The sequence below is a fragment of the Pelodiscus sinensis genome, chromosome 1 (genome assembly GCF_052426305.1).
Source record: "Pelodiscus sinensis isolate ZL-2025 chromosome 1, ASM5242630v1, whole genome shotgun sequence".
Taxonomy (NCBI): domain Eukaryota; kingdom Metazoa; phylum Chordata; order Testudines; family Trionychidae; genus Pelodiscus; species Pelodiscus sinensis.
In genome coordinates, this window is record NC_143052.1 from 82,389,986 (window position 1) to 82,416,786 (window position 26,801).

At 39.4% G+C, this 26,801-nt stretch overlaps 1 protein-coding gene across 3 annotated transcripts in view; it reads right to left on the reverse strand.

Annotated features, from left to right (window-relative positions):
- CEP83 (centrosomal protein 83) overlaps positions 1-26,801 on the reverse strand; it is a 48,055-nt gene that overhangs the window by 13,853 nt on the left and 7,401 nt on the right. For 2 of the 3 annotated variants that reach the window (XM_075933359.2, XM_075933344.2), the window contains exons 2-12: positions 21,916-22,185; positions 21,180-21,330; positions 17,215-17,307; positions 16,911-17,042; positions 14,383-14,634; positions 12,464-12,595; positions 7,635-7,749; positions 5,348-5,492; positions 5,046-5,195; positions 4,250-4,325; positions 1,606-1,763 (exon numbers count right to left, since the gene is read on the reverse strand). In XM_075933359.2, the coding sequence (XP_075789474.2) occupies positions 1,606-1,763; positions 4,250-4,325; positions 5,046-5,195; positions 5,348-5,492; positions 7,635-7,749; positions 12,464-12,595; positions 14,383-14,634; positions 16,911-17,042; positions 17,215-17,307; positions 21,180-21,330; positions 21,916-22,067 (1,556 nt within the window). In that variant the 5' untranslated portion in view covers positions 22,068-22,185. Of the gene's footprint in view, positions 1-1,605; positions 1,764-4,249; positions 4,326-5,045; positions 5,196-5,347; positions 5,493-7,634; positions 7,750-12,463; positions 12,596-14,382; positions 14,635-16,910; positions 17,043-17,214; positions 17,308-21,179; positions 21,331-21,915; positions 22,186-26,587; positions 26,610-26,801 lie in introns of those variants that run through there. The other variant, XM_089780345.1, reaches the window with a different exon arrangement.

A 26,801-nucleotide genomic window follows, 5' to 3' on the forward strand; every position in this document is an offset into this window, starting at 1 on the left:
TCAAAGTACATAAAGATTACATTTTTGCCTTTATCTATTGCTATGACAGAAGCCATAAGGGAAATCCTGGCACTACCAAAGTCATTGGAAGTTTTGTACCCATGTCAATGGCAACCAGAATTTCACCCCAAATATTTAAATCACTTTGTCATGATTATGAGGGTTAGCCAGCAGCCTGGGGATTAAGGGGTTAACTACACCTAGCCAGGTGGAGTGACCAATAGGAATGTAGGTGGGACTTTTCAAACTGGGACAAAGGAATTTGGGTTTTTTTCTTTTCTCCCTTTTGTCTCTCTGTGAGTTCTCTGCAGCTACAGAGAGGGACAAGCATGTCTCTCTCTCTCTCCAAAACACCATTCTTCATTTTCTGTAAGTAGGGTAAAGTTTAGGCAGTTTCGTTAGGTTTTATTGTTTTAAGGATTGGGTATGGGATCTGAGATCTGGCACTGTTTAAAAGATATTTTGGCTTTTCTTTGTAACTAAGTTCTAGGCCCATGGAGTTTCTCCATGAGTATATTTTGTTACCTTCCTCTCCAGTCATTATACTTGCAACCAGAATATTGTTGTAATAATAAAAGTTCTTTCTTTTCTTTTATTAACCTGGCAGTGGTTAATGGTGTGCCCTGATTTTTGTCTTAGGGGGAAGATTTCCCAAATGATCTTTCCCCTGGTTTCTTTAGCAACATTTGGGTGGTGGCAGCGGAAGTTTTATTCCCAAGATCTAGGTTTTTAAGATCTTGGGGGAAGTTTTATACCAAAGCCTGGTAGATAAGGCTTTGGGGTACACTTGCTGGCCCCCACTTCTGCATTTATCATGCCAGAGTGGGGAAGGAGCCATGACACACTTCAACAAGGGTTAATTGTCTGTCTTATATATAATATTGTTTTTTATATATATAAAGTCCTGTGGGACGACAGAGTGACATCATCATGTCACTCTGCACCCCGCCACTCGGCCTCCTCCCTCCCTACCTCCCTGGTGCTAGAGGGGAGGAGCTGCGTGGCCTCCCTGGTGCTTCGGGAGGCCGTGAGCCCTCCCAAACCCCTCACATACTCCCTAGGCTGAGACCCCACACTCCCAACCCCCTCACACATACCCTTGGCTGAGACTCTGCACTCCAAGCCTGTTCACTCACATCCCACCCCAAGCTGAGACCTTTGACCCCTAATCCCCTCACTTCACCACCCTGCCAAGACCTCACATCCCCAGCACCCTCACTTGCCTGTTTCACTAAGACCCCACACCCACGACCTGCTCTAGCACCCTCCCCCGTGGCCAGACACCTCCCCACAGAGACAGGGGGATTGGCGAGCATAGAGAGCAGGAGGCGCAGCCCCCTAGTAACCGATAAGTGAAAGTCAAATGGATGCATATGCATACTGTTAAATCTATTACAAGGCAGAAATCTATTTTTACACTAGGAAGTTGAAATTAAAAGCACATTTAAGAACTCTCACTTTTTTCATGATACTAGCAAGAAGATCTGGACAAAAAGGGGCTTCATTACATTGTAAGTCATGCCAGTGGTGAGAAATACTATTAAAGAATTACATGCCTACGTGGGAAAAAAATTGAATTAAAACAGATGAAAAAGCAAACCATACTTCTCTGCTTCTAGCTGAGCTTTTTCTGCTTGACTTCTTGCATTGCGACATTCTTGTTTTAATCTCTCCAACATTTCCTTCAGCTTTTGATTAGACTCAAGCAAGTCGCTTTCAGACTGAGACAGTGAGGCCACTTGGAGTTGTAAATCATTAATTTGCTACCAAAGAAATATGTAAGCTTTTATTGGACATAACACAGCCCAGAAGTGAGAAATCAACACTCAAATTATTGAAGCATCACAGACAAATTTAACAAAATAAGTCAATTATGCAAAAACACAAAGGGCCAGGTTTGTGACCCAACTTTAAATGACTGTGAAGGGGAGTATGATCTCTGCACTCCCCTGCATAACCTCCCTCCATGTCAGCTGCAAGTGTAGAAAACACAAACAATTTTTTTTTTAACGTGAACAAATTTTTGCCACACATTTAACTCAAAAATCACTAAATGGATTGTCCTTAAACTCTAAAAAAACAAACCACAAGCAGATTCACCTCCTGACTGTAAACAACTATGAGAAATTTTAGTCCAAAAGGGATTTTTTTTTTTTTGGTGGGGTAAATTACATGTGTCTGAAACCAAGGGCACATAATACGAGTACCTTTTCACCCATAACATAGCTGTTATGAAATTTTAGAAGATAAATGTAAATTGCAGAAGTTTTGGAGTATTAGACCACACTTAAAATCTGGTAATTAATTGAATCTCATGCAAGTGCCAGAATTATAAATTTAAATCTCTTTCATAAATCTCTTTCACAGTGTCAACAGTGAAAAATACTATGTATTGTTTTTTGTGTTAGAAGATTGCTGGGTAACCAAACCTGGGCTTTATTTCCCCTCCATGCTTATCTGGAAGAGAGCATCTGCGCAATAGGGCACAGCACTCACTTTCTTCTTAAGTTAATGTGTGGGATTTTCAGGAGTGTTAAGTACCGGTCTGACTCCGCTCCCATTGAAGAAAGAATTTTTACCAGACTTCACCTGGAGCAGAGTTTGGCCAATACTTGAATATTTTTGATAGTTTTACTGACTTTTTCTATGAGAAATGAGCTTTTTAAGAGACAGTTAGTTACTAATGTCTTTTATCTGAACTGATCTTTCTCACTGTAGACATCTACCTATTTTTCCTTTCAGCTGAAACTGTGATTGGTAAATTCACTCTGGCTAAATAAGTAGCCAGCTTTTTCAAAGATACAGCTTTATAACTGGATTTTATGGAAGCATGAAATACGTACTGCAGTCCCCTTTTCCTTAAGGTTCTGTTAGGTTAATTAATTACACAGGAGACAACATGGCTTTTCAGGAGTTAGGAAATTTAGGATTGTATTTTTATACACTGTTACTAGTTCATGGTGCAATTCTGGTAAGCCATTTCACCTGAGTTTATTCACCTATGTTTGTAAAGTATTTAGATACCCTTGGGAGAGAGGCACAATGTAAATGCAAAGTATTGTCCAGAAGCAACTTATAAGAGAGTGCATCTAATACAACAGGGCTTAACTTGAAATAATCTACGCAAATTGAGCTACATCAATTGCATAGCTTATTTCGAAATTGGGAGTGTCTATGAAGCACTTATTTCAAAATAGAGCACTCTTCCTCCAACTTCCTTTACTCCTCATACAATGAGGGTTACAGGATTTGGGGTAAGAAGTCTTCCAGCTTGGCAGTATTTTGACATTATTTCAAAATAACGCTTGGTTATTTTGAAATAACACTCTTGTTTAGATATAGGCTTAGTGTATAGAACCTGGGTCTCCAGTTAACAGTATTTATTAGGCCAAAGGACCAGCAACATTCTGAGTTCTGAAATTGCGAGAATACACAAATACTTTGATAAATCAGTTGATATGGGCTCAGAAAATGCCTGCCCTCTATACATTTTTGCACACAATTTTAAAAAGGATTAAAAAAAAATGTTTCACTATAAATCATAAGAGTTTGAAATCTCAGAGGGGTAACTGAGTTAGTCTGTAGCTTTAAAAATAATCCTATGGCACCTTAGAGACTAACCAAAATATATAGAATCATGAGCTTTGTGGGTAAAACCCACTCAATCACATGAATTGGAATGGAAACCAAGAGACATATATAACACCAAAAGTAGTACCTGTTACTTGCAGGACTCACATTAAGTGATGGTTGTGTCCCATACATAGCTTTTGATGTGGAAATGCAGATGTTAATGGAGGAGATATTGGTTTTGTAATGTGCCAACTGATTCATGTCTTTGTTTAGGCCCAAGGAAACTGCAAATCTGTACATTAAATCAATTCTGCAGATTCTTTCTGTAACTGGTTAGTGAAATTCCTTTGTACAAGAATGGCTACTTTTAAATCCATGACTGAGTGGGTCTAGGTAGGTTAAAATGTTCCCTTACGGGTTTGTGTGTGTTACCATTTCTGACGTCTGATTTGAGTCCATTTATCCTTTGTCGCAGAGATTGTACGATTTGGCCAATATACGTTGCAAAGGGGCATCGCTGGCATATATCACATTAGAGGATATACAACTGTATGAGCCCCTGATGTTGTGGCTTATGTAGTAAAGTCCTGAGATGGACCACAGAGTTTTGATTTAAACAAATTAAGAGATGAAGACCTTTCAAAATAAAATATCATAGAGTGATACAAATGCTTACCTGTTTAAGATCAGTATTTTCACTTTTTTCTTTTTCTAACTCCTCAGATTGAATAATTTGCTGTTGAAGTTTTAACCTAAAATTCAATATAGGTATAATTATTTTTGTCTGAATAAAAATGTAACTATTCTAGAAGGTAACTATTCAGATTGTTAGTAGTTAAACATGTCAATCTGTTTAACCTTTTGCAAGGCTGATGACTGAATAATATATTCGAGCATTAATTATAAAAGAAGCCATGTTTCTACTGTATGATTAGCACTATACTAATGTCAAGGATTCCTATGTTTTGCCTCATTTTATACATCCTTGACTTAACCCTGAGGTGCATGGACGTGACAAAGTTGTAGAACATCACTTTGACAATTGCTAAGATAAAACTTGTACAAAACAGAGAGCATATAGAGGAGGAGCATCAAATAAGGGCCTCCTGATTTGTCACGTTACAAAAGCCCAACTTGGGGAGGGGAGGTGAAAGAGTGCTTTCATCTGCTGTGGGCACCAGAAGATCAGTTTTTAACATTTAACTAATTAAAACAATTACTTAAACATCACTTATTGAAAAAAATATATATATTCTGCAACCTACTTGGAGTTTTGTTTTTCAAACTATAAATTCTTTGTTTGCCTTTTTTCTGCCAGAGTGATCATACTGATTAGTGGTATAATTTAACAACACCCTACTCCTTAAGTGTAATCCTTTTTACTGAATATAAACAAAAAAATCAAACAATATTTCAAAAATATACATTGTATATTTTAAACAAGTTTTTTTAAAAAAAAACACATACATTACCTAACATTCTGAAGCTCCCTTCTGCTAGACTCTTCTGCCAGCTGCATAACACGCAATTTCTCTTCATATTCATCCTTTTCAGATTGCCTCCAAGCATCTTGTTCAACTTTCATTTTTTCTAACTCTGCTAACCTGTTCTCAAGTTCTAATCTGAAATAATATTCAATATTTACACAAGAACTATTACAAGGACAAAATGACGGCAAAAATATGCAGTTAAATGTAATATTAAAACAAGTTGCTTAACTCATGCTCTACCCTATTCTTTTTTTAAAAAGGAGCAGTAAAAAAAGAGAACATACTTCTCTTCCTGTAATGCTGCAAGTTTTTGAAAGCCTTCTTCTCTGGCAGCTTGTACTTTACGAATGAGCTCACGATCCTTTTCTACTAAAAGCACTTTGTGACGTTCGACAGCTGCCTTGAGAATTTCATTGTCTGAATGCAATCCTGTTTTATACAACATATACATCAGCATGAAATATTGAATGTATTAAATATCATTTTACAAACACTGATTAAAAATCAAACTATCTACTGTTCACGCACAAATATTCAAGCATTTTAAAGACATGAAGGGCATGTCTAGACTATGTTTTAATTTCCCTGGGAATTTACATATCTTCATCGGAGCATTTTTAAAGTGGGTCTTTTTAAAGTGAAAGTAGTATGGACACTTTTTCGGAAGAAAAACCTTTTTAAAAAAAAAAAACAAACCCTGCTCTTCCTTAAAAAAGGAGGTTCACGCAGTTTTTCGAAAAAGGGTTTTTCTCCCCTCGAAAAAAAGCATCCAGACTGCTTTCACTTTCGAAATACCCGCTTTCGAAAAAGCAATTGGAAGATTTATTTCTTTAATTTCTTTCTAAATTAAAACGTAGTCTAGACATGCCCAAAATGTCATGCCTTATCATTGTTAAATAACAATACTTTAAAACAGACAGCACATTTAGAGGCCAATTCTTATGTAATAATTACTAACCGTTTTTCTAAAAATACTAAAATAAACAGCTCAGACTTGCATTAAGACCCGAGTCTGCTATTTAGATTTACTAAACAGCCATATTAACTAAATAAATGCTTCTGGATAAAACATTCCATTGTGGATATGGAAGGGTTAAGAAAACAAATGCATTATACCTACAGAGTATAAGCAGAAGTTGATAGGAAACTAATAATAAAATCACTAATGGAACTTTAATGAACTGGTTAGCGCATAGAAGTGAGAGAAAAATATTGTGTATATTTAAAACCTCAAACTCTGATGTACCACATACCAGTAATAAGGGACAACAGATTTGTGGAACTATAAACAGTAGTGGCAAAGTTATCAACCATAGTCATTCAGAATCACAAAATAGGGAGAAGAGTGAAATGAGAAAACTAACGTGATATTCAGAGCCCATGTACTCAGGCAATCCAGTAAGAGATTGGAAATTCTACAATAGTTTCAGGTAAGTTTAAAACTGAAGGGTTATGTGGTAGGGATGTGAAAAGTTAATCAATAATTGTTGGGGGCTAGAGCAGATCCCCACCTGCGAGGGCAGAGGGCTGCTCCAGTCCTACAGGGGGTCTGCCACAGACAAGGGCTGCTTTCATCCAGAGCAGCTTCCATCCACAGGGAGCCCAGCTGCCCCACAAGCAGGGGACTAGGAGATGGTCGTAGCTCCGGCCCCCGCATTTTGAGATCTGCTCCAGCCAGGTTGGAGCGATTCTCCACCAGGATCCTGCTTAGTCAGTTAACTGGTAAACTGATTAACTGTGATTTTTTTTACACCCTAGTTTGTGGAATTAAATATCAAAGTAAGTAATTAAATATACACGTTACATATTTTAAAAGTAAATTAATTGTTTTACTTTGTTCTTGCATTTTCAGTTTTCAATAAACTGTGTACACATTTTTGTATTCACAGTAAATAACTATATTTCTGTATTTCTTGAAGTTTTTTGGAGGGAAGAGAGAGGGACAAGGGAGAGAGTTAGAGATTTTGACAGCTGCTTTTTTCATCCAGGAAAATGAGGGATTTATTTTGGGATTGCTGGATAAAGTGAAAAATTCTGCTAAAATGCTTCAGTGAACTGTGTTGATATTTAAAGTGCCTCCTGAAAGCTTTGGCATTTACACCCCCCAAAACTATTATATTTTCTTCAAATGAAAGCCTAGATCCTTGAGTTTAGCCCTGTGGCAAGTTCCATAGCTCTAGAATAACAGAATATAGGAGGTCCTGGTGGCAGTCTTCTATAGGCATAAAAACCTTAGTTCAAAACACTAATTATAATAGAGAAAAAGACAATGGCTATACAATTTGGCAAGATTCAATAAAATTGACAACACATGGTATGTAATATGCAAATAAACACAGATTATGCTAAAATGTCTCCCGGGTTCATTACTTACATAAACTGGGAGTCATTCATACACACGCTCTATACTTGATGGATAAGGGCATACAACAATGTTTTTAGACAGCAAATTAATTTTCAGATTGACTATCTGCACTAGACTAGACTGTTTCTTCTGAGGTTAATTTTTATTGTAGTGTGATAGGAGCTGCAAGTTTTAACAGAAACCATTAGAAACTAATTACACATTACCATCCATTTCGCTTTGAATCTTGTTTCTCTCTCTTTCTACCTCACTCTTGGCTCTTGCTGCCTCCAGTCTGACATTAGTTACTTCTAATTTGTGTGAATGCTTAAGTTCATCTACCTGTTAATTAGAAAATAAAACCAAATCACTAATATTACATCCTAGCCATTACTATGATCCAAGCTTTTATATAACATCTTGCTTACGATAAAATACTTTAAACAATGGCAATCGATGCTTATTGCAGAATATATACAGTTTGAACCTCCCTGGTCCAGCACCCTTGGGACCTGACAAGTCTCAAACCAGGAGAAGACAGCGTGGCTCAGGACTCCCCTTTTTGCCAGCCATCTGGGGTTCTGCTCTCCTCCCCAGGCTGCCCTATTGCCCTGATTTTCCCCAACTACCCTGCTTTCTCTTGGCAGCAGCTGAGGCTTCACTTTCCCTTGGTGGCTCTGCTGCTCCCCAGCCACCGAGAGCTCCACTTTCCCCTGGAGGCTCCACTGCTGCCTGGGCCTGCACTTTCCTCCAGCCCCCGGGGACTCTGCTGTTCCCCGGCGTGCTAGCCCAGCAACACTCCTCGCTCCAGCCTGATGGCTTGTCCCAGTGAGTGCTCCCATGAGGTCACTGACCATGCCAGACCAGGGGTGTTGCCAGACTATATAAGGCCTGATTAGGAAGGTTCAACAAATTATTTTCATCCACTGTTTTTCATACAGCCACTTCAGAGTAACCAAGCATCCAGATTAATGATGTTATAAATCCCATATGCCCATAGCAATAAGGCTATTAATATAAAGGCATTCCCGGAGATACAAATATCTGACTTACAAACATCCACACATAGAAACCAAAACTCATTTACAACCTCAAAAAGGGCCATGCTTAGGATTATGGAGCCCTACGCAGTACTATTAAACTGGTGCTCCTATGCTCAATGGCACCTTAGGGGGAGGCGACGGAAGAGGGGCAGGGGAAATCACAATTTTTTAGTGTTGTGATTTTATAATCTTCAGAAATACACTAATGAAATATCTTTAAAGCAAATCTTAAACTAAGGCCATATTCACACTGGCATCTGTAAAGCGCTGGCAGTTACAGCACTGCTCACAGAGTGCAGCAGTGAAAAGGCTATTTGGTGTCCACAGTGTCAGCCACCAGTGCCTTCACAGAGTACCTCTTCCACTTCCACTACTGAGATTTGTGGGAAGGTGGATGGGAGGCATGGTCCTATCCCTGGGGTTCCACGGAACACCATTTGGGAAACATTGATCTAGGAGTTACAGATTGCTACCTAGTGTTCTTCTTACAATTGTTCATTAATTTTAAAATAATTTGAAACCAGATGCATCTTTTCTGAAACTGTAATGCATAAAATTGCCTCATAAAATAAGTAGGTTTAAATTGGACAGCAAATCACTAACGGTAATTGCTGCCTACATGAAAATTTCTATAGTTTAGGTTCTTACTGCACAGTAATTACATGGTCAGTGAGAATTAAATATCTGGAGGAAAGCACTTATAATGAAAATCCATTTGCAATGACAAATGTAATTACAACCTGCTAGCACTTACGAGTTGTAAAAGGTTAAGAATGACACAATAGCTTATTAAGTAACTACACTGTGGATTTGGGATGCTTAAATATGAACTTGAGAACATCTTAAAACACTATTCAGCAAATACTTAAGGCTCTTTCTGAGGCACAAACCCTAGAGGATACATAAATCACCTGTGCATTCAAATGCATGCATTCTTGGAGCAGGCATGCTTAGGTGGAAGTTTTTACCTTCCAATAACACTACTACCTAGTCAAACTCCTCAACACTTCTGTGGTCTTACAAATAAGAACACAAGCCCAAGGCTTCATGCTCTTGTACAGCTTCTGATGGGAAGCAAACTAAGGATGTGAAGGAGTAGTCGATTACCTGATAAGCAGGAGCTTATCAGGTAGCACTATCAACTACTCCACCACTCTCCTTCCTTCCACTCCACCCTACACTCTTAAAGGGACAGAGTGGAGCTGGTGTATAAAGACGCCGGCTCATTTTCTGGTCCCCTGCTAGGTCTCAGGATAACCCTCACACTGCCCTTCTGCATTTTTAAAAGAGACACAGCAGTGGCAGTTGCTCCTTCCTCCCCACCCCCACACACGCGCTGCGCCTCTGCATTTTTTAAGGGACACAACAGCAGCATCCAGTCTGTCTGTCTCAGCACAAGCCAGCTGCTGCATCCCTTTAAAAAAAAAATACAGAGTGGCAGCATGAGGGTTGTCCTGAGACTCAGCAGAGGACCAGAGAATGAACCCACATCTTTGCATGCCAGCTCCTCTCTGTGCTTTTTAAGAGTGCATAGTGGCAGCCAGCAGTTGTGCTCAGTTGTGCAGCCTGAGCTGGAAGTGAGCACTTAATGTGCCTTTCCTTAACAACTAGTCGATGGAAATTCCATTGATTACTTGACTAGTAAATTAATCAATACTTAACATCCTTAGAGCAAACAAGACAGAAAAGGGATGGAAGGGCAAGACAGTGTTTAACTCATTTTCCTTTTTTAAAACATTATCTGACACACACTTTCTGGGAGAGGGGTTTTCTTCTTATTTGCTCATACAATGTCTATCTTGATAGAGCCCCAGATGCTACTGTAATATAAATAAAAAGATCAAACTATTAGATAAATAAGAACTAGTTGTGGCATGTTACGGGAGTAGGTTGCACGTGGATTGTTTGGTGCAGTTTTATCCTCTCCCTACAGAAGGTTAGACTTTTCATGGGGAAACATAGTTCAGGGTCGAGGTCTTTTTGGTTGATTTGTATTGTAAGTATTGGGTATACTTAAGCTCATCTTGAACCAGTTCTGGGACTGTTATATTTGGACTCCTCCGCTCACATTTCTCATATTAGATGTCTAATTTTTTTACTCATATTATGGTGAAAACAGCTGCTCAATAATGTAACATTTTGAATGGTATGTTCCCAAAGGCAGTAGACTAGTGTTTCAGATTTTGTTTCTGGTTTAAAAAAGTTTTAAAAGAAAACTGCATTGAAGGTATTCTGAATAATAATGTGTACGTAAGACCATAAGTTGTGAATCTGTGGACATCTCAGAAATGATGTGGGCAACGTAACCACAGTCTCTCCAGGAGAAACTGAAAGTATTAAGGTTTACTTTGTAGAATTAATTTCTATTGGAATTTTCTCCAAGAAGTCGTGGGGAGAAGTGGTGAACATTGTTAAATTAATGTCTGTCCAAGCAGTGATTAGAATTCTGGGTCATATTTATCTTTTATATAAACAGCTAATTTGTTTCTGTATCATTTGGTGGTATTGAAAATCTATTAATAATTTAGTTCTGCCTGTGTGTCTAAATCTGCTATATTTAGTTTCACCTCAAATGTGGTGTGGTAAGAAAGTGAGTGATGCAGTAACTGAACCAAAAAAAAATTCTGAGTTTCCATTTGGTACTGTTGGGTCAACTCAGATTATTTTAGGTCTTGTTCCCATTTATTTGAGGAAAAAAGTAATAGAATAGCAACTAGATGTATACTGGTTGGAACAACAAAATAAGAATCTTAATTTCTTTAAGCATTTCCAGATACTTAAGTTGTTTTCTGTCCATAAATTACTCTGAAAGTGTTATGATCTGTTTAATTAGCGTCAATTAAGGATGCTAATTTCAGAAGTTTTAACTATTTTAACCACAATTTGCCACATACTTCCTTCACTTTAAATCTTTCTATCTCCTTGAATGACCGATACTCTTCATAAATAAAACATGAGAAGAATTCTCTATTTCATGTTTGCATTAAGCCCCACACTGAGGCAACTCTTTCAATTGAAAGGAACAAAGAGAACTTATTCCTACTCAACAGTAGGAGGCCACAGCTGTTATCCAGTAATATACTACACATTGGTTCACCCAAATATTGCTTTCTTTATTGACAAAGACTTGAAAACAACAGACTTGAAAACTAATACCTGCACACTTTCAGCAAATTTTGTTATTTTTTTAATCTGTAATCATACTGTCACTGTGGTCCAGGATTGATTTGCTCTAGTTAAAGGACATGGATAACAAATTTCTTGTTCCCAAGGAAATGCAGAGGCTTGGTTTTTTATATACGATTCTACATTATATTTTCTGATATTCAAACGAGAAGCAAAGCTAACATTAAATCAAATATTGTTTGTTGAAAATTAAGTTCTGTTTTGACTGCTAGAAGAAAGCTACCAGGTAAGCATTTTTTTAGACCAGTTCCACGAGAAAAGGAAAATACAAAACAGAGTTCTTTACTTCAGTCTATAAAGTGAATGATTCATTAGACAAGTAGTATTGCTCTTGTTCTTAGCTAGAATTATTTTTTTTTAAAATCACCAGAAACCAAATCTTGATAATCCAATTTTTTTTAATTTCAAGTTCTAGCACTGTTTGTTTAGATTTGTTACTACAGCCTGATTATTTTTATTGAAGTAAGAAAACACAACCCTTATTTGATAGCACAAAGTATATTTTATTAACTGTTAGAAAAACCTAGTATGGTATTAAAACATGGCTCTTTAAGCACCATATTATAAAAAAAACAAAATAAAAATCCGCAAAATGAGATAAGGATAAAATTTCAGCCTCCAGAGACAATTATAGTGATGTTTATCTGTAGCATTACAGATGCCATATGTGTCCTGCCAGCTATAATTAAACAGCATTTATTACAGTTACTATAAATTCCGAAAGGGAAAAAATGAAGTATGGTTTTAAAAAAAGTCAGATGAAACTGCCCTTTCTCAGCATGAAACCAGATGTGAAAATATATTGCTGATATCAGGAAAGTACTTACTTTAGTGGTCAAGGCATTGATTTCTCGTTCAGCTTTGTGCAATTTGCTGGTTAAGAGAGTATTCTGCTCATTACTCATTTGTAGTTCTTTTTCAATGTGATCAGTCTGGAGCTTAGCTGACTGCTTTTCTGCCTTGAATTAAAAAAAAAAAAGTATTTATAAGCTCTTTAGAGCAGCAACTCTTTTTTGAGATTGCGTTATACAGTGTACAAATGTGAGTCCCAATTATGATGAGGGCTTTTGGGCATTACCAGCTTACATATGAATATGTAATAGAGGTTTGTTACACAATATGTTCAGTCTCTAATTTACTCCGAGTAACACTTGTTCTCCAACTACACTGCCTCTTCCGATGTTCATTCACACCCTATATTGCTTATGCCTTCTGGAGCTAAAAGGAACCAAGGAGTGGTTAGAAGTGATAGGTACTTATACCCTCAACCAGTAACCTATTAGGCTATAAAAGTCTATGAGCAGTGCTCCAAAAAAAGACTTTTGTAGATACACAGCCCAGCAAAAAACAATTTACAGTATATCTCTGTAAAGTCAGTATTATGAAGGATAAATAACAAATTTGAGTATTTTGCGGTGTTCGGAGACAGCATATTAGTAAAATTTCAAGTAGATGCTTAACCTAGGACATTGACCTTCAATCAAGTTATTTTTCTGTAATAATTTTTTTAATTCCTAAATTAAGATTAGAGTAGAAATAAGCATACTGAAGTGCATTTTGATAGCTCTTTAAGATATCTTCCCCATTTAAAAAAAAAATCTACAGCAGTGTTTGGGGTCTTCACACCCATTGGTTGTAATCCACAGCAATATGGTAGGCATAACATGCTGGTTCTTCCTTGTTCCCAGCTGCTTTTACAGGATTACAGCTCATTGCAGTGACCATATAGTAATTGTGAAAAACTGAGACAAGGGGCAGGAGTTTAATAGGTGCCTATAAAAGACAGCCCCCGATCCTATAAAATTGGGATGCCTGGTCACCCTTTAGTAGTGAAGAATATGGGAAGATTACAAGCCTCACTAGGGGCTGCAGCTACCCAAACCAGTAAGAAATGTTCAGTGGAGAAGAGAAACCTATAAAGCATATACAGAAGACCGGACATTATAGCAGGGAAGTATGTGCAAGGGAACAAGAAAAGAAAACTACAAAGTTGTGGCAACATGTGCAGGAGATAGGTAATACATGGTAAGCAAGGAAGAAGACACATGAACACGACTGGGGATGATTAAAGTAAGAGCAATAGAAGATCATATAATTAACATTTTTCAAAAGGACAACACTTTGTGCTGTATTAAATACAATTAAAACACACTATCTCAGTATTATATTCCAGTTAATCAACTGCTGTTCACACATGCATCTTAAGTGATTGCAAATAGGATTGTGTGGGTGAGAAGGGACAGTCTATAACAGTGTTTCTCACCTTTTTTTCATAAAATACACTTTTTTCAAAAAAAAAAATTTTTTTTTAAGTACCCCTAGTAGCTACAGTTTTCAGACAATTTTTTTTCTGCAATTTCAACACATTTGTTTAAACAACTTAATCATAGCCAGGCGGGCAATGACATTTTTGGGTGTAAAAAGTACAAAAATAATAAAGGCTGTAAAACTTAAAACAAAAATTCAGTTTTCTCCAAATTTAAGTTGTGTTGATGTACGCCCCCCCCAGTCTTCTCTCAAGTGCTCCTAAGGGTACTCTTACCACTGGTTGAGAAACACTGGTCTATAAGACTCTTTCAATTAACATGTAGCCAATTCTATGACAGAGTTAGAGATACTATATACTTATAATTTTAAGTCATTGCAAGTGTGGAAAATGCAAAATTTTAAATTTTTTACCATGTACATAGAACCAGAGCCTACTCAAACTTATTTTAAATGTTCCACTGGGAGACATACTTCTTACCTCCAGAGATCTCATTGTAGCCTGCATCTCTGCCAACTGTCGTACCTGTATTCTTTGAACATTTTCTGCTTGCATACCACTATTTTCTCTCTCTGCTCTTAGTTCTGCTACCTCAGCTTCTAAACCTTTTAATTTTTGATGTAGCTGAGCCTTTTCTCTTAGGAGTACCTCCACGCGCTTATTGTCTCTTGTGGGATCAACACTAAGCAGCTGATTATGCAGTTCTTCTTTATCTTTATCCAGTCTTGCTATCTAATAGTTACACAGAAAAATATATAATTGTTACATTAAGCAATTTGCATTAAATAGAGAAGTCTATGTGCATTTAAATGTTAATAGGGCTGTCTCATGATTAAAAAATATTAACCGCGATTAAAAACATTTATCACAATTAATCGCATTGTTAAATAATAATGGGACTCCAGCTGACCTCAGGCTCCACGTTGCGTTGCCCCTTTGAAATGCCGCTGCGGCGTTTCAAAGGGCCAGCACCACACAGCTGATCCCGGGCTTCACTCGGCGCTCTCTTTGAAACACCGTTAATTTTTTTAACATGTTAATTCTGCCCTGTGTTAATCACAGGCATTAACTCATGTTAATTTTGTTGAGTAATAAGATCTGCAGAACCACTACAATGGGACTTCAGCCTGGCAGTTGTGAAGGAAACAAAAGTGGGCCAGTCGGCACCTGCAATTAAAAAACCCATGACTGGCCTCAGCCAGCTTCAAATTAAGGGGCTGTTTAACTGCAGTGTAGATGTTCGGGATCTGGCTGGAGAGAAGGCTACAAGATTCCTGTGAGAGAGGATCCCAGAACTCTGTCTGTAACCCTATCCCAAATATCTACACCACAATTAAAAAGCCTTCAGCCCAGCTGCAGGTGTCTCGTTGCAATGTAGACATGCTCTCAGTCAATGGCAAGAAGGACTGTCCCTTCCGCAAGAGCCTGCCAGTTGAGAACTTACATAGTCAGGGCATGTCTACACTAGAAAGGTAAGCCACCTTTTTGTAGACTGACTTACTACCACCACAGTAATTACTGTAGTTGTTCATGTCCACACTATCTTCCTCCAGTCAGTAGTATGTCCCCTCCACAGGAGTGCTTCCATGGACTTAAGAGAGGTTAAGAGAGGCTCACTCTCCAGATCTCGGTTCTCTGCTACCCATCAGTGGGAAGCTGAGAGCTAAGGGGGCAATAGGGCTTGGAGTGGGGCAGGTGCAGTCTGGCTAGAAGCAGGGAGTCTGAGGCAACCTGCCCTGCAGCTTTCTTCTCCATTTCACAGCTCTGGCATAGAGTTGTGAAACTGACAAAAATGACAGCCAATGTAAGTAATGCAGCATCTACATGGACACTGCATTATCCTAAACCACATAAGCCTTACACCTCTTGTGGAGATGGAGTTATGTTGGTGTCATAGGGCACATACATTGAAGAGAGCAAGGCTGTAGTGTGTAGACTGACAATTAGTTTGACATAACCTGTCTTATGTCTACCTCACTCTTCAGTGTGGATCAGACCCCAGTTTCTGATTTTGGAAAGTTTGGTGAAGTTACCGTGTTTTAACTGTAAGATGGAAAACAAAGCAAAGCAGTCTTTGCAATAAGAGTGTGGAAATAATTTCACCTATAATTCTGACACAAATGTAGATTTTGAACTGCAAAGCTTCAAAAGCTGAACTGTGATTCTCAAATCTTAAGATGTTGATGAGAGAAGACCTGAATTAGTTTTAGACACAAGTCTTGATTGTGCATATTATAACAGAGCCACATACTGTAGGTCTCAGAATAGATATAACTTCTGGCTAAATTTTCAGGTAAGCATGTAAATATAATATGCAAGAGATACATCTGAGGATGCAATTGGTAAGTATATACATACTCGTCCAAATATTTGCATTTTCAGTTTAGTCTCTTTCTTGAAAAGTTGACTACAAACAAAACTGATCATCTAATATTTTACCCAAAAGGTAAATGGTAGGTAAAGACAAATTTTGAAACAGATTAGGGGATTTATAGCGGAGAGATCAGGAAAATTTTTCAGAAGTGGCAAACAAAAGGATACTGAGACACTTGAAGGACAAGTTTTCCTGCTCACCTTCGTATTTCCTGCTGCCCTTTTCTTGGGTTAGTAACCAGGTATATAACCTACATTTTATACTTACATATATTTAGACAATTAGAGCTACTAATTTAGGATTGAAGATGTACTGATCTATATAAATCTCTCAAAGTTAATTCAAAAAGGTATGCAAACATTGTTATTAGCTGCTATTTAAAGACAAGCCTGTATTTGCAAAAGGACAACTGATATTCCTGCAAGGTATCTTGTACAAACTGATATAAATTGTTATGGACCAGGCCATGACAGTTCATACAATTTAAGAAAGCTGAGAGTACTTGGATAGCATATTAAAAGAGTACAAACAATGACAAAATTTTAAGAATAGTTAAAGTTACATTAAAAAAATAAACACCTCAAATATTTTACTTCTATAATGGTATAGCTTACGTTATGTATTCTCTACCTACCTCAGAATCATACTTCATTTTTTTCTCTTCTAAAATACGTGTATGTTCTTCCTTCTGGTGTTCAAATTCTGATTTGAGGAACGTATGTTCATAACGAAGTTTGTTATATTCAGTTCTGTATTTTTCTACCTCCTAAATTAGAAAGTGGGAGAGATTCACTTGAGCACAAAAGTAGATAAACATATAAAAGTAAATACTTATTTCCTGAAGATTCCATAGAATTTTCCTGACACCTTTCAGGAGGGTTGGAGGGGAAACCCTTCCCTTAATCTACAGGAAACAAAGTTAAATACTCCTTACTTACTTCATCTAACTTCCGAAAGCGTTCTCTCATAGGGGTTTCCAATTCATGTTGTATTTGTGCTTTTAACAACTCCAGCTTTTGAGGAGTTAGTACCTGTCATATACACAAAACAAATGTACAATAGAATAGTAATCAAAGAGTCATATTAAACAATTGATATTGGAAAACAAATGTTGGGCAATGAAACTTACATATACAATTTTAAAAAAATTATTTATGAATGCATGCCATTTATAAAATTAAGTTTTTTCCTACTTCAAATAAAGCTAATCAATCCAACTATAATTGATGTGTTTTCTGAGTGAAAACATTAACATAGCAAAGGCTAACAATATTAAGTATATATAAAATAAATCCAGCCACTACCCCTCATCTTTCATGTTCTTCAGATAAGGCTGTAGTTCAAGTCTAAGGCTCAAATAGTAAAGGGCTTGCTTTCTTCACACTTATTTTTTTCAGTGATTTGCTCATTTCTTTATTAAATTAAAATGTTCTGAATAGATTCAGAAGAATGAAGATACCATCGATAAGTACAGACCAAGGAAGAAAAGAAAAATCCCTCAGAGAAGTGCAATTGGCATGGTCTTACTGCATTCTTATTTTCCTGATGACGAAGGAAAGATTTTGGGTTACAGTTCTCCACACTAGAAAAAAAGTGTTGTTGTTTTTAAAGACTATAGATCATTCTGCTCTCAGTTACAATATTTCTTAAATTAGACAATTTTTAACCTCTGTTGGTGTCTGCTTTTGCATACATCAAATCAGATTGGCCAGAGTTGCACCCATCATTTAATTTTGACTGGATTTCAATGCACTAGAGAAATGTAGCATTACTATTAGCAACAAACAGAAATGTGGGGAAAAGGTGGGAAGAGTGTTTAGAATGTCTCCATTTTGATTTACTAGAATTAGATAGAATTAATAGAATAGGTCAATTCATTAAAAAAAATTTTACAGTTACGTAGCCTGCCTTTAAGAACTCTCTCAACCTTGAGAGTCAAAAAGTGACTCCTACAAATACTAGAACAAATGCTCCTAAAATTCTTTTAGAAAAGCCCAGACCACAATGGCTTAAATCCAACATGGCAAGATGGTGGATTGCAAGGCAGCTCCTGTACCAACTCTCAATTGCCTCCCATAAGTAGAAAATCCCTGAGAAGGTCTACTTGTCTTCTGCCATTCTGAGCCCCAAAAGTGTTTCAGACTCTAAAGACCCACTCCAGAAGCAGTAAAAAGATTTATCTACTTCAGTATATTTTGAATGAACTGTGGGGAAGACAGATCTTTAGAATTTTCTATCAGATAGGATTGTCTTTCCCTGACCAAATTATATTAAATTACTAGGAATTGATGTTTTTATTAGGGCTATCAATTGACCTGTGTTAACGCCTGCGATTAACTCAGGACAGGAGTAACATGTTAATTTTTTTAACATATTAATCGCAGGCAAAGCCGAGGATCAGCTGGAGTCCCCAGCTGATCCCAGGCTCCTAATGTGCTGCCCCTTTAAAGCACCAAAACAGAACTTCAAAGGAGCAGCGCAAGCAGAGCCAGGGATCAGCAGGAGTGCCCAGCTGATCCCCGGCTCCAGTTGCAAAGCCTTTTTGAAGTACTGCTCCAGCCAGGGCTGGACTAAGGGGTGGGCGAGCAGAGCAGCTGCCCAGGGCACCAACCGATGGGGGACACCTGATGGCAGCTGTAAGGGGCGCACGGCGTCCCTTATAGCTGCCATCAGGTGCAGTGCACCCGGCTCCTGCAGTACCAGCTCCCCACCATCCCCATGGTGCCGGCCAGCAGCGCCCTTCCCCCCACAATTGCGGGGCCCTGCATGGCCAGGCACTGCGTACCAGCAGTGGTGGCCAGGCCAGGCAACGCATGCGCCATGCACCCCGGGGGCGGGCCGCGGGCTGCGCACCAGCGACTGGGCAGCACATGCGCCGTGCGCACACCCGGGTGCCAAAATAATTCGAGACAGCTCTGGCTCCAGCACTTCAAAGGTCCTTCGAACAGCGGAGCCGAGCTTCTAACAGGATGCCCTTTGGAAACGCCTCCACGGTGCTTCCCAAGGGGCAGCACTGCATGGAGCCTGGGGTCAGCTGGGGACTCCAGCTGATCCTAGGCTCCACACAGCACTGCCCTGTTGAAATGCCACTGTGGCGTTTCAAAGGGGAGGAGCGCGCAATTAATCGCGATTAAATTTTTTAATCGTTTGGCAGCCCTAGTTTTTATATTCAGGAGAAAGGATCACACAGGCCTTCATAATCCGACAAGCAGACTGCAGATGCAAAAGAAACTAAAGAACCCATCTGAATGTGTCACACAGGAACAGGATCATTACAATCCCATCCCAGTTGAGGAAGGCTGATACCACTGTTAAAATGTAAGTCAAGAACCTGAGGCAAATGTTGACTGGCAGAAGGATTGATTCAAGAGATATAGGTTTGCTCAGAAAGAATGCTAGAAAGCGATTTCACTGACAGTTGAATAGCTAACATAAAACCATGAAGCTGACTGCCAAAATACCTTTAAATCGGGATGGATTGATTTAAATCACCAAAAAAACCCACTGATTTAAATCAAGTTACCAAAAAAGCTAAGAGACTGTGCTTAGAGTGCATTTAATTTTGGATTAAGAGCTACTGAATTTACTGGCACTTCTGCTTTTTGAGAAAACAAGTCTAGAAGGGGGTTTCTTTGGAAAAGCTGAGATATACTGAAGCAAAATAGGGAACAGTACTTATGGCATCACCATTATGGTCTGTGGCCATAATGTTCCAAAATAAGGGGCATATATTATGCAATATAAAATAAGAAAATGACAGTCATTTGCAACTGGCAACTCTAGATTTCCCTTACTGCAGCTTTTTGTATTGTATACTTGAGTGAAACGCTAAACCTAGTTAATTAAACAAGCCATAAGGATTAGCTATGCTAAACCTCTTTTTCTAGCAACATCTAATACAGCAAAAAGTTTGGGAATTTACTTGTAAAATAATATTTATACTACAAGGCATAGAGGTTTGTAAAGTGAATTATTTGAGTTTCTAACCAGTTGATCCAGTCAGCCATATCCATATCTTCATTTACATCATCTTCTCCTAATAAGCAGTTTTCCTTATGATGGTTCATTCTTGCAACTAGGCCCTGCATCATCTTCCTGCACTGCTTACACTTGACACATTTTCCCTTTTTACACAAGAAACAATTTTTTTCTAAATACTCCCAGATAGGGTGTGTGTCACACCAAGAAGCCATGACTGTTTTGCTGTGGCAAACCCATGGGGGAATACAGGCAGTCCCCAGGTTACATGGATCCAACTTACAACGGATCCCTACTTACAAACGGGGTGAGGCAACCCCGCACTAGCTGCTTCCCCCCAGCAGACCAGAGAGACACGAAGCTAGCGCCCTCCCCCCCCCCCCCCAGCAGACCAGGGAGACGCGGAGCGGCTTTCTCAGCAGACACCTCAGCTTGAGAATAAAGGACTGAGGGAAGTGAGGTGTGGGAGAATAAAACTGAGCTCTGGAGAAATGTTTGGCTAGAGTTTCCCCTACAATATGTACCAGTTCCGACTTACATACAAATTCAACTTAAGAACAAACCTACAGTCCCTATCTTGTATGTAACCCGGGGACTGCCTGTATAGGAAATTGTGTGTGTGCTAAATAATGTCTTTCTTTTTTCTTTGCAGTCCATTGCACTCAGAGGCTTCAAGTTTGAGACTACTAATTTAGAAAATATAAACGATACTAGGAGTTTTAACTGTCATTTCATTTCTGCTCCTGCCAAATTACAATAGGAGCACAACTCAGTTGAGGATTTGAGTACATGGCTGCAAGAGAGACAATATAACAAGTAGAAAGAAAAGCCAAAGCTAAAATATGTAACATTGATAAAGATTATAGAAATGTTTCTGCAGAATTTCTGCAAAATTCATAGTAAGTTCTGGTAACTATTATCTCACCTGCATCTTCAGTTCCTCTAGTTCCCTAGTTTTATCTAATAATTCCCCTCGGATCTCAGCAAGAAGAAACTGAAATTTTTCATGGATGGTTTGCTTTTCAGCTAACAACCGTTTGAACTCATTCTGTGATTTTGTATACTCATCCTGTAATCTGCAAAATATAAAATTTTTATTTTAGACTAAGAATGCCCATTAAACTTCTATAACATCAGATCTTTCTTCTGCTGATTAATCTGAAGTCAAATAATAAGAGAGATACAGAAGCAAAAGTAGAGAAACATTAAATCTGACAATATACTTACTGGGTATCCTTCACAACCCCCCAAAAATTAATTTGACATGATTATGTTGTTAAATTCTGAAATATTCAGTGCATCTGTAAATATGCAATAATTTCAAGAACTCTCTCACCTGGCATATGTTGAGATTTTTAAATTACTGTTATAACCAATGAAAGTATTATTTTAGAAAACTGACAGTCGAACTCATCCTTAAGCATAAATTTGAGAAGTAACATACATTTCTATAGGACACTGAGCATTTTAATAATCAAAGCCTTCCTTTGATGGAGCAAGTTACAGAATTATGCCTAACTCCTGTAAATACTTATATTGCTACTATTACAAATTAAAGTCAGAAAGTAACTAGCTAAAACTAAAACCCTTCCTTCCAATATTTAATTTTACCTTTTAGTAGTTCAAACAAAATAAGGAAAATAGACATTTGAATACTGTACCTTGTATGCTCTGCCTTTAGAGTTTGATAATTTGTTTTGTGATTTTCACACCTCATTCTTTCATCAATTAAAAGTTTTTGTATTTCTGCTTGTGAACCAACAAGATCACTGTTTCCACTTATTGGAGGAAGTATGTTGTTGAAAGCATCCATTCCGGCTAAATATTATTGAGTTGACAACCAGGTAAAAATTAGTTTAGCCCAAATCTACCACTTTCAGAAGGATTCCATCCACTTTTACTCTTGACAGCATCCCAGGAGGCCAAATTACCTGTTAAAAAACACATGTGCAATTAATTAGTAATACTCATTCATGGTTCAAAAGGCTTCACACTATTTTATTCTTTCACTAAGGGGCTGCACACATGCTTGCTAAACTTGCCAACTCCCCTCTTGGCCAGGGAGGGCCTGGGGCCAAGGCCACCCCAACCCCAGCTCTTCTCCCCTGCCAGCTGCTGGGAAGGGTCCAAGGCCACTCTGGCCCTTCCCTTCTGCCCTCAGCTACTGGAGAGGGCCCAGGGTGGCTCCGCCTCTTCTCCTCCTCCCATCCACTGGGGGAGGGGGGGTGTCTTATGCCACCCTGACCCCAACTGTTCTTTCCCCCCCCAAGAGGTGGAGGTAGCCCCACCTCTTGGGCCCTCGCCCCCTGTCAGCCCTGGCTCTTGAGCCCACCTGGCCGCCTGGGGCAAAGTCGTGCCCAGCTTCCCCCCAGGCTTCTGGGGAGGTCCCAGTCCTTACCCTCTCTGTCCCTGGACGCTGGGAAGGGCCGGCATGAAGCATTGCTGGGCCAAAGACTCACCTGGCTCTCTCCCCAGCCACTGAGGGGGAGGGGGGGGCGAGGCCAGGCCAACCCCAGCTCTCCTCACTTTTCCCTGGAGCACAGGGGAGGCAAAGCAGCTGAGGGCAGAGGGAGGAGCTACGGGACACAGAGTGACGTATGATGTCACTCTGTCATCCCAAAGGAAATTTTTTTTAATATATAGAGAGTGATGTTGCAAAGCTTCATAACTTCTTTAACCTTGGCTATTTGATTTCAGCTGTTGGTGCAGCTACACTGATGAGTAAAATCCCAGTGCTGACAATGCATGAGTCTTAATGCAGACAATTCGATTTGCTATTTCTATTTTTAAAGTATTTTTATTTCCTCCCACTCCAAATCTAGTTCCTTAAACTTTAGGTATTGTTACAGCAAAGTACTTTAAGTTGTTTTCAAACATAGTTGAGGTGCTGTGTATAACGAAGGCCCTATTTAATTTATGATATTGTGGAAATTGCAGATTCTGCAATATTAATCTCTCACTATCAGCTCTGGATATAAATGACAGTAACATAAGTGCAGCAAAATATCTGATTATTAAAAAGTTACTAGGCGTCTCATAATACTTGAGTGTTTATATTTTTTCTTAAGCAAATAGGTCTTTTCTGGCTTTTCCAAATTACCACCAGTAACTAAAGGTCCATTATTACTTTTCTGCCATTTTTTGTGTCTTGTCCCCAATTCGGCCACAATTAGTGACAATCATCATCCAAATCAACGAGGACCTTCTACATAACTCGTTTTCCAGCATTCCAACCCTCACTAAACTCTGGTAGATCCATTTTAATGTTAATTTTATTCTGAAGAAAGTATTTCAATCTACAAGACTTTACTCAAAAATCATGTGCTTCGCGCACAGAGGAAAAACACGTACCACATTATCTATATATAAAAAAGGTTTTCCTGTGGGATGACAGTGACATCATCATGGCACTATGCCCCACCTGCCCCCTTCCTCCCTCTCTCCCTCCCTCCACTCTCCCCAGTGCTCAGCTGATGCCCTGGAGTGGCCCCCCTCCTGGAAAGACCCAAAGCCGTGAGCTGCATGGCCCAGGAGCTTTACGGCCTTTCCTCTCCCCCTCTCCCCAGCGTTCCAGGAGCCAGGGGCTGAATCTGTGTGGCTTTTCCTCCCTCCGCTCCCCTCCTCCAGTGTTTGGGGGTGGGAAGGAAGCCAAATGGCCTCTCTGTTCCTCCTCTCCCTGGTGCTCCAGAGGACCTCCCCCTCTCCGGGGATCCAGAAGGGAGGGAGCCACGCCTCCTCCCTGCACCTTACCTTAGCCCCATTATACGCCCCCTAGGTCAGGGGGAGAGCTAGGCCAACCTTGCCCTGGCCATCCTCCCTGGTGGCTGGGGGGGAGGAAAGAGCCAGGGCTGGTGAGTGTGGGTGGAAGGAGCTGAGGGGCAAGAGCAGAGGTGGCCTCAGGACCAGGGGGAAGAGCCAGGGCCAGTGGGAGAGAGGGGCTTGGGGGTAAGAGCAGGAGTGGCCTCTGGGCGACAGAAGGCCAGGGAGGCCTCAGACCCTCCAGAGAGGAGGAAAAGAGCCTCAGCTTCGGCCCAACCCCCTGGCAGCCAGGAGGAGAAATCCAGGCCAGCATCAGTCCAGCCCAACCCCACAGAGGCTTGGGGGAGAGAGCCAGAGCAGGCTAGGGCTGCCACACCTGGGGGAGAGAAGCCAAGGTTGCTTAACTCTGCACCACCCACTCTTGTCCATTATAAAATAATGGCTATGAAATGCAAGGCTTTGTCAACCTTAATTTCTGTCCTGAGATTTTTCCTGACATTACTAAAATTACGGTCAGATATACCAGTTCTGGTAACAGTTGAAGTGCTGATACAGGAAAAATGCCAGAAATGATTTGCTTTTCTTTTGGATAGTCTTGACCAAACTAGCCCACAGGAGGAAGAAATTAGAACTGTGACCGTGCTTCAGAGAGGTATCGTGGTTAGTCTGTAACTGGAAAAACTAAAAAAAAAAAAACCAACAACAAAAAGTGTAGCAGCACCTTAAAGAGTAACAAAACATGTAGATAGTATCATGAGCTTTCATGGATACAACACACTTCTTCCGATCTGAAGAAGTGGGTTATACCCATGAAAGCTCATGATACCATCTACATGTTTTGTTATTCTTCCAGTGACTGTTCTCCTTGCCACTGCTTTTCCAAAGTTGTACAATAATCCTTCGATAACAAATTCCAAAGAACCCTCTGAATAAACAAATCTACTGTTCAACCCAGGCTTTTCAAGAGCAAGAATAAGGATCAGACAGCAATTACAAGTACAACTGTATAATATTTCTCAATAAGCGCAGCAATAGCTGTGCAAGGACAGGTGGTCAAAAACAGATCAACATTCTGAGGGCTACCAAGAACATTTAGGACAGCAAATCTTCCAGATGAAGAAAATCAAGGCAACACTGAGGAATTTCCAAGCTAGAAGCTGCCATCTGAAAAGAATGCCAGCACTAAAATTTAACTGTACTATGGCACAGATCTGTATTGCCATGAAACTAAATTTCAAGCTCCAAGCTTTGGAATTGTGAAAACAATTTTTAGAGATAATAAACAAGCAAATAAGCAAAGCCCAACTAATCTGTGACATTCTGTGTTTACAAAGTATGTTTTTAAAACATCAGAACAGTCCATGGTACTACTTAAAGAAACCAATCTGTTTTAGGTTACAGTGACATCTTGTGGTAGATTTAAAAATCTGCATAGAAGTCTGAAGCTGTCAGTTTAGGAAACACTGACTTGCATTACTAGGGATGTAAAATACTGGTTAATCAGTTAATTGGTTAACGTTAGGTTAGCCTAATGATTAGCCAGTTAACTGACTAAAGTGGGATCCAGGGCTGGGGACCGCTCCAGTAAGGCAGCAGCATCCCACAGCCTGTGGGGCTTGCACCCCCAGTCCTATGCTGCCTCCTAGCTCCCAGCCCCCACCGGTGCAGCCCCTGCTTATGATGTGCCTGGACTCCAAGTGCACATTGTGATATGGTGCTCTGGATGCCACAGCAGCCCTTTTCTGCAGGGCACGTGGGCCTGCTGTGGACAGGGGCTTCTCTAGATGAGAGCAGTCCCTGTCTGCGGTGGGCTCCCAGCTAGGGGGGATAAGAATAGCCCCCTATCCATAGCCGGCAAGTAGCTGTGCCAGTTGCGACCAGTTACCAGTTAACCATTTAGGGTGATGCTTACCAGTTAACCTTTGACATCCCTAGCAAGTACATACACATAGTTGCCATCTGAATGTTACATTGCATATTACGCACACCTATTACCATTTAAGCAGCACTTTGCTGATCAATCCATGGTCAGTGACTAATATTCAGTCTAATCACCATTTAAAAAACAAAAACAATATGCTAAATAAATGTTTCTTTGGTTTGCATTCCAACAAGGAATTTCTCCTACCAAATTACATCAGTCCATGCTCCAGGACAGGCAATATTCACTCTTGGATAAGTAAAAATATTGAATTGTCTTATCAGGGCTACTATTGTGAGCATTATACATTAGTAAGCCAAGCATTACTTCCAGCTAATGGAATAAGCCATATACTTACTGCACATTAAATCTGCAACAAGATGAAATAGTACATACACAACTTTGGATTTTTTTTAAGAGAGTTCTAAAATTAGTTATAATTTTCCTCTCCCTCTAGGGACTGTACACATTTTAACTTATCATAATATAACTAAGATTATCTAATTTCAGAAAAACAGAAATCTGAAATATTTATATAGTTCAAATTAACACACTCAAGCATTTCTAAAGATACTTTTTCTGTAAAATATCTGGCATATAAAATATTTGGTGGCATGTTGTGCCTGACTAAAACAGCCATCCCAAATTCATACCTGCAAAACTTTTTAACACATCATCCTGCATACATATACCTGCAGGAATAGGTGTCAATTCTTTAAATCGGTAAAACAGATCAGTAGGTGGGTGTGTTCCCTTAAAAAAAAAAAAACCTTAATATGTACTTTAAAATGTTAGAGAGAGAATAAAATGCTAAGGTGAATACGCTTCCTGCTAGACTTCCAACCGCCTTAATTCCGTCCCTCATAA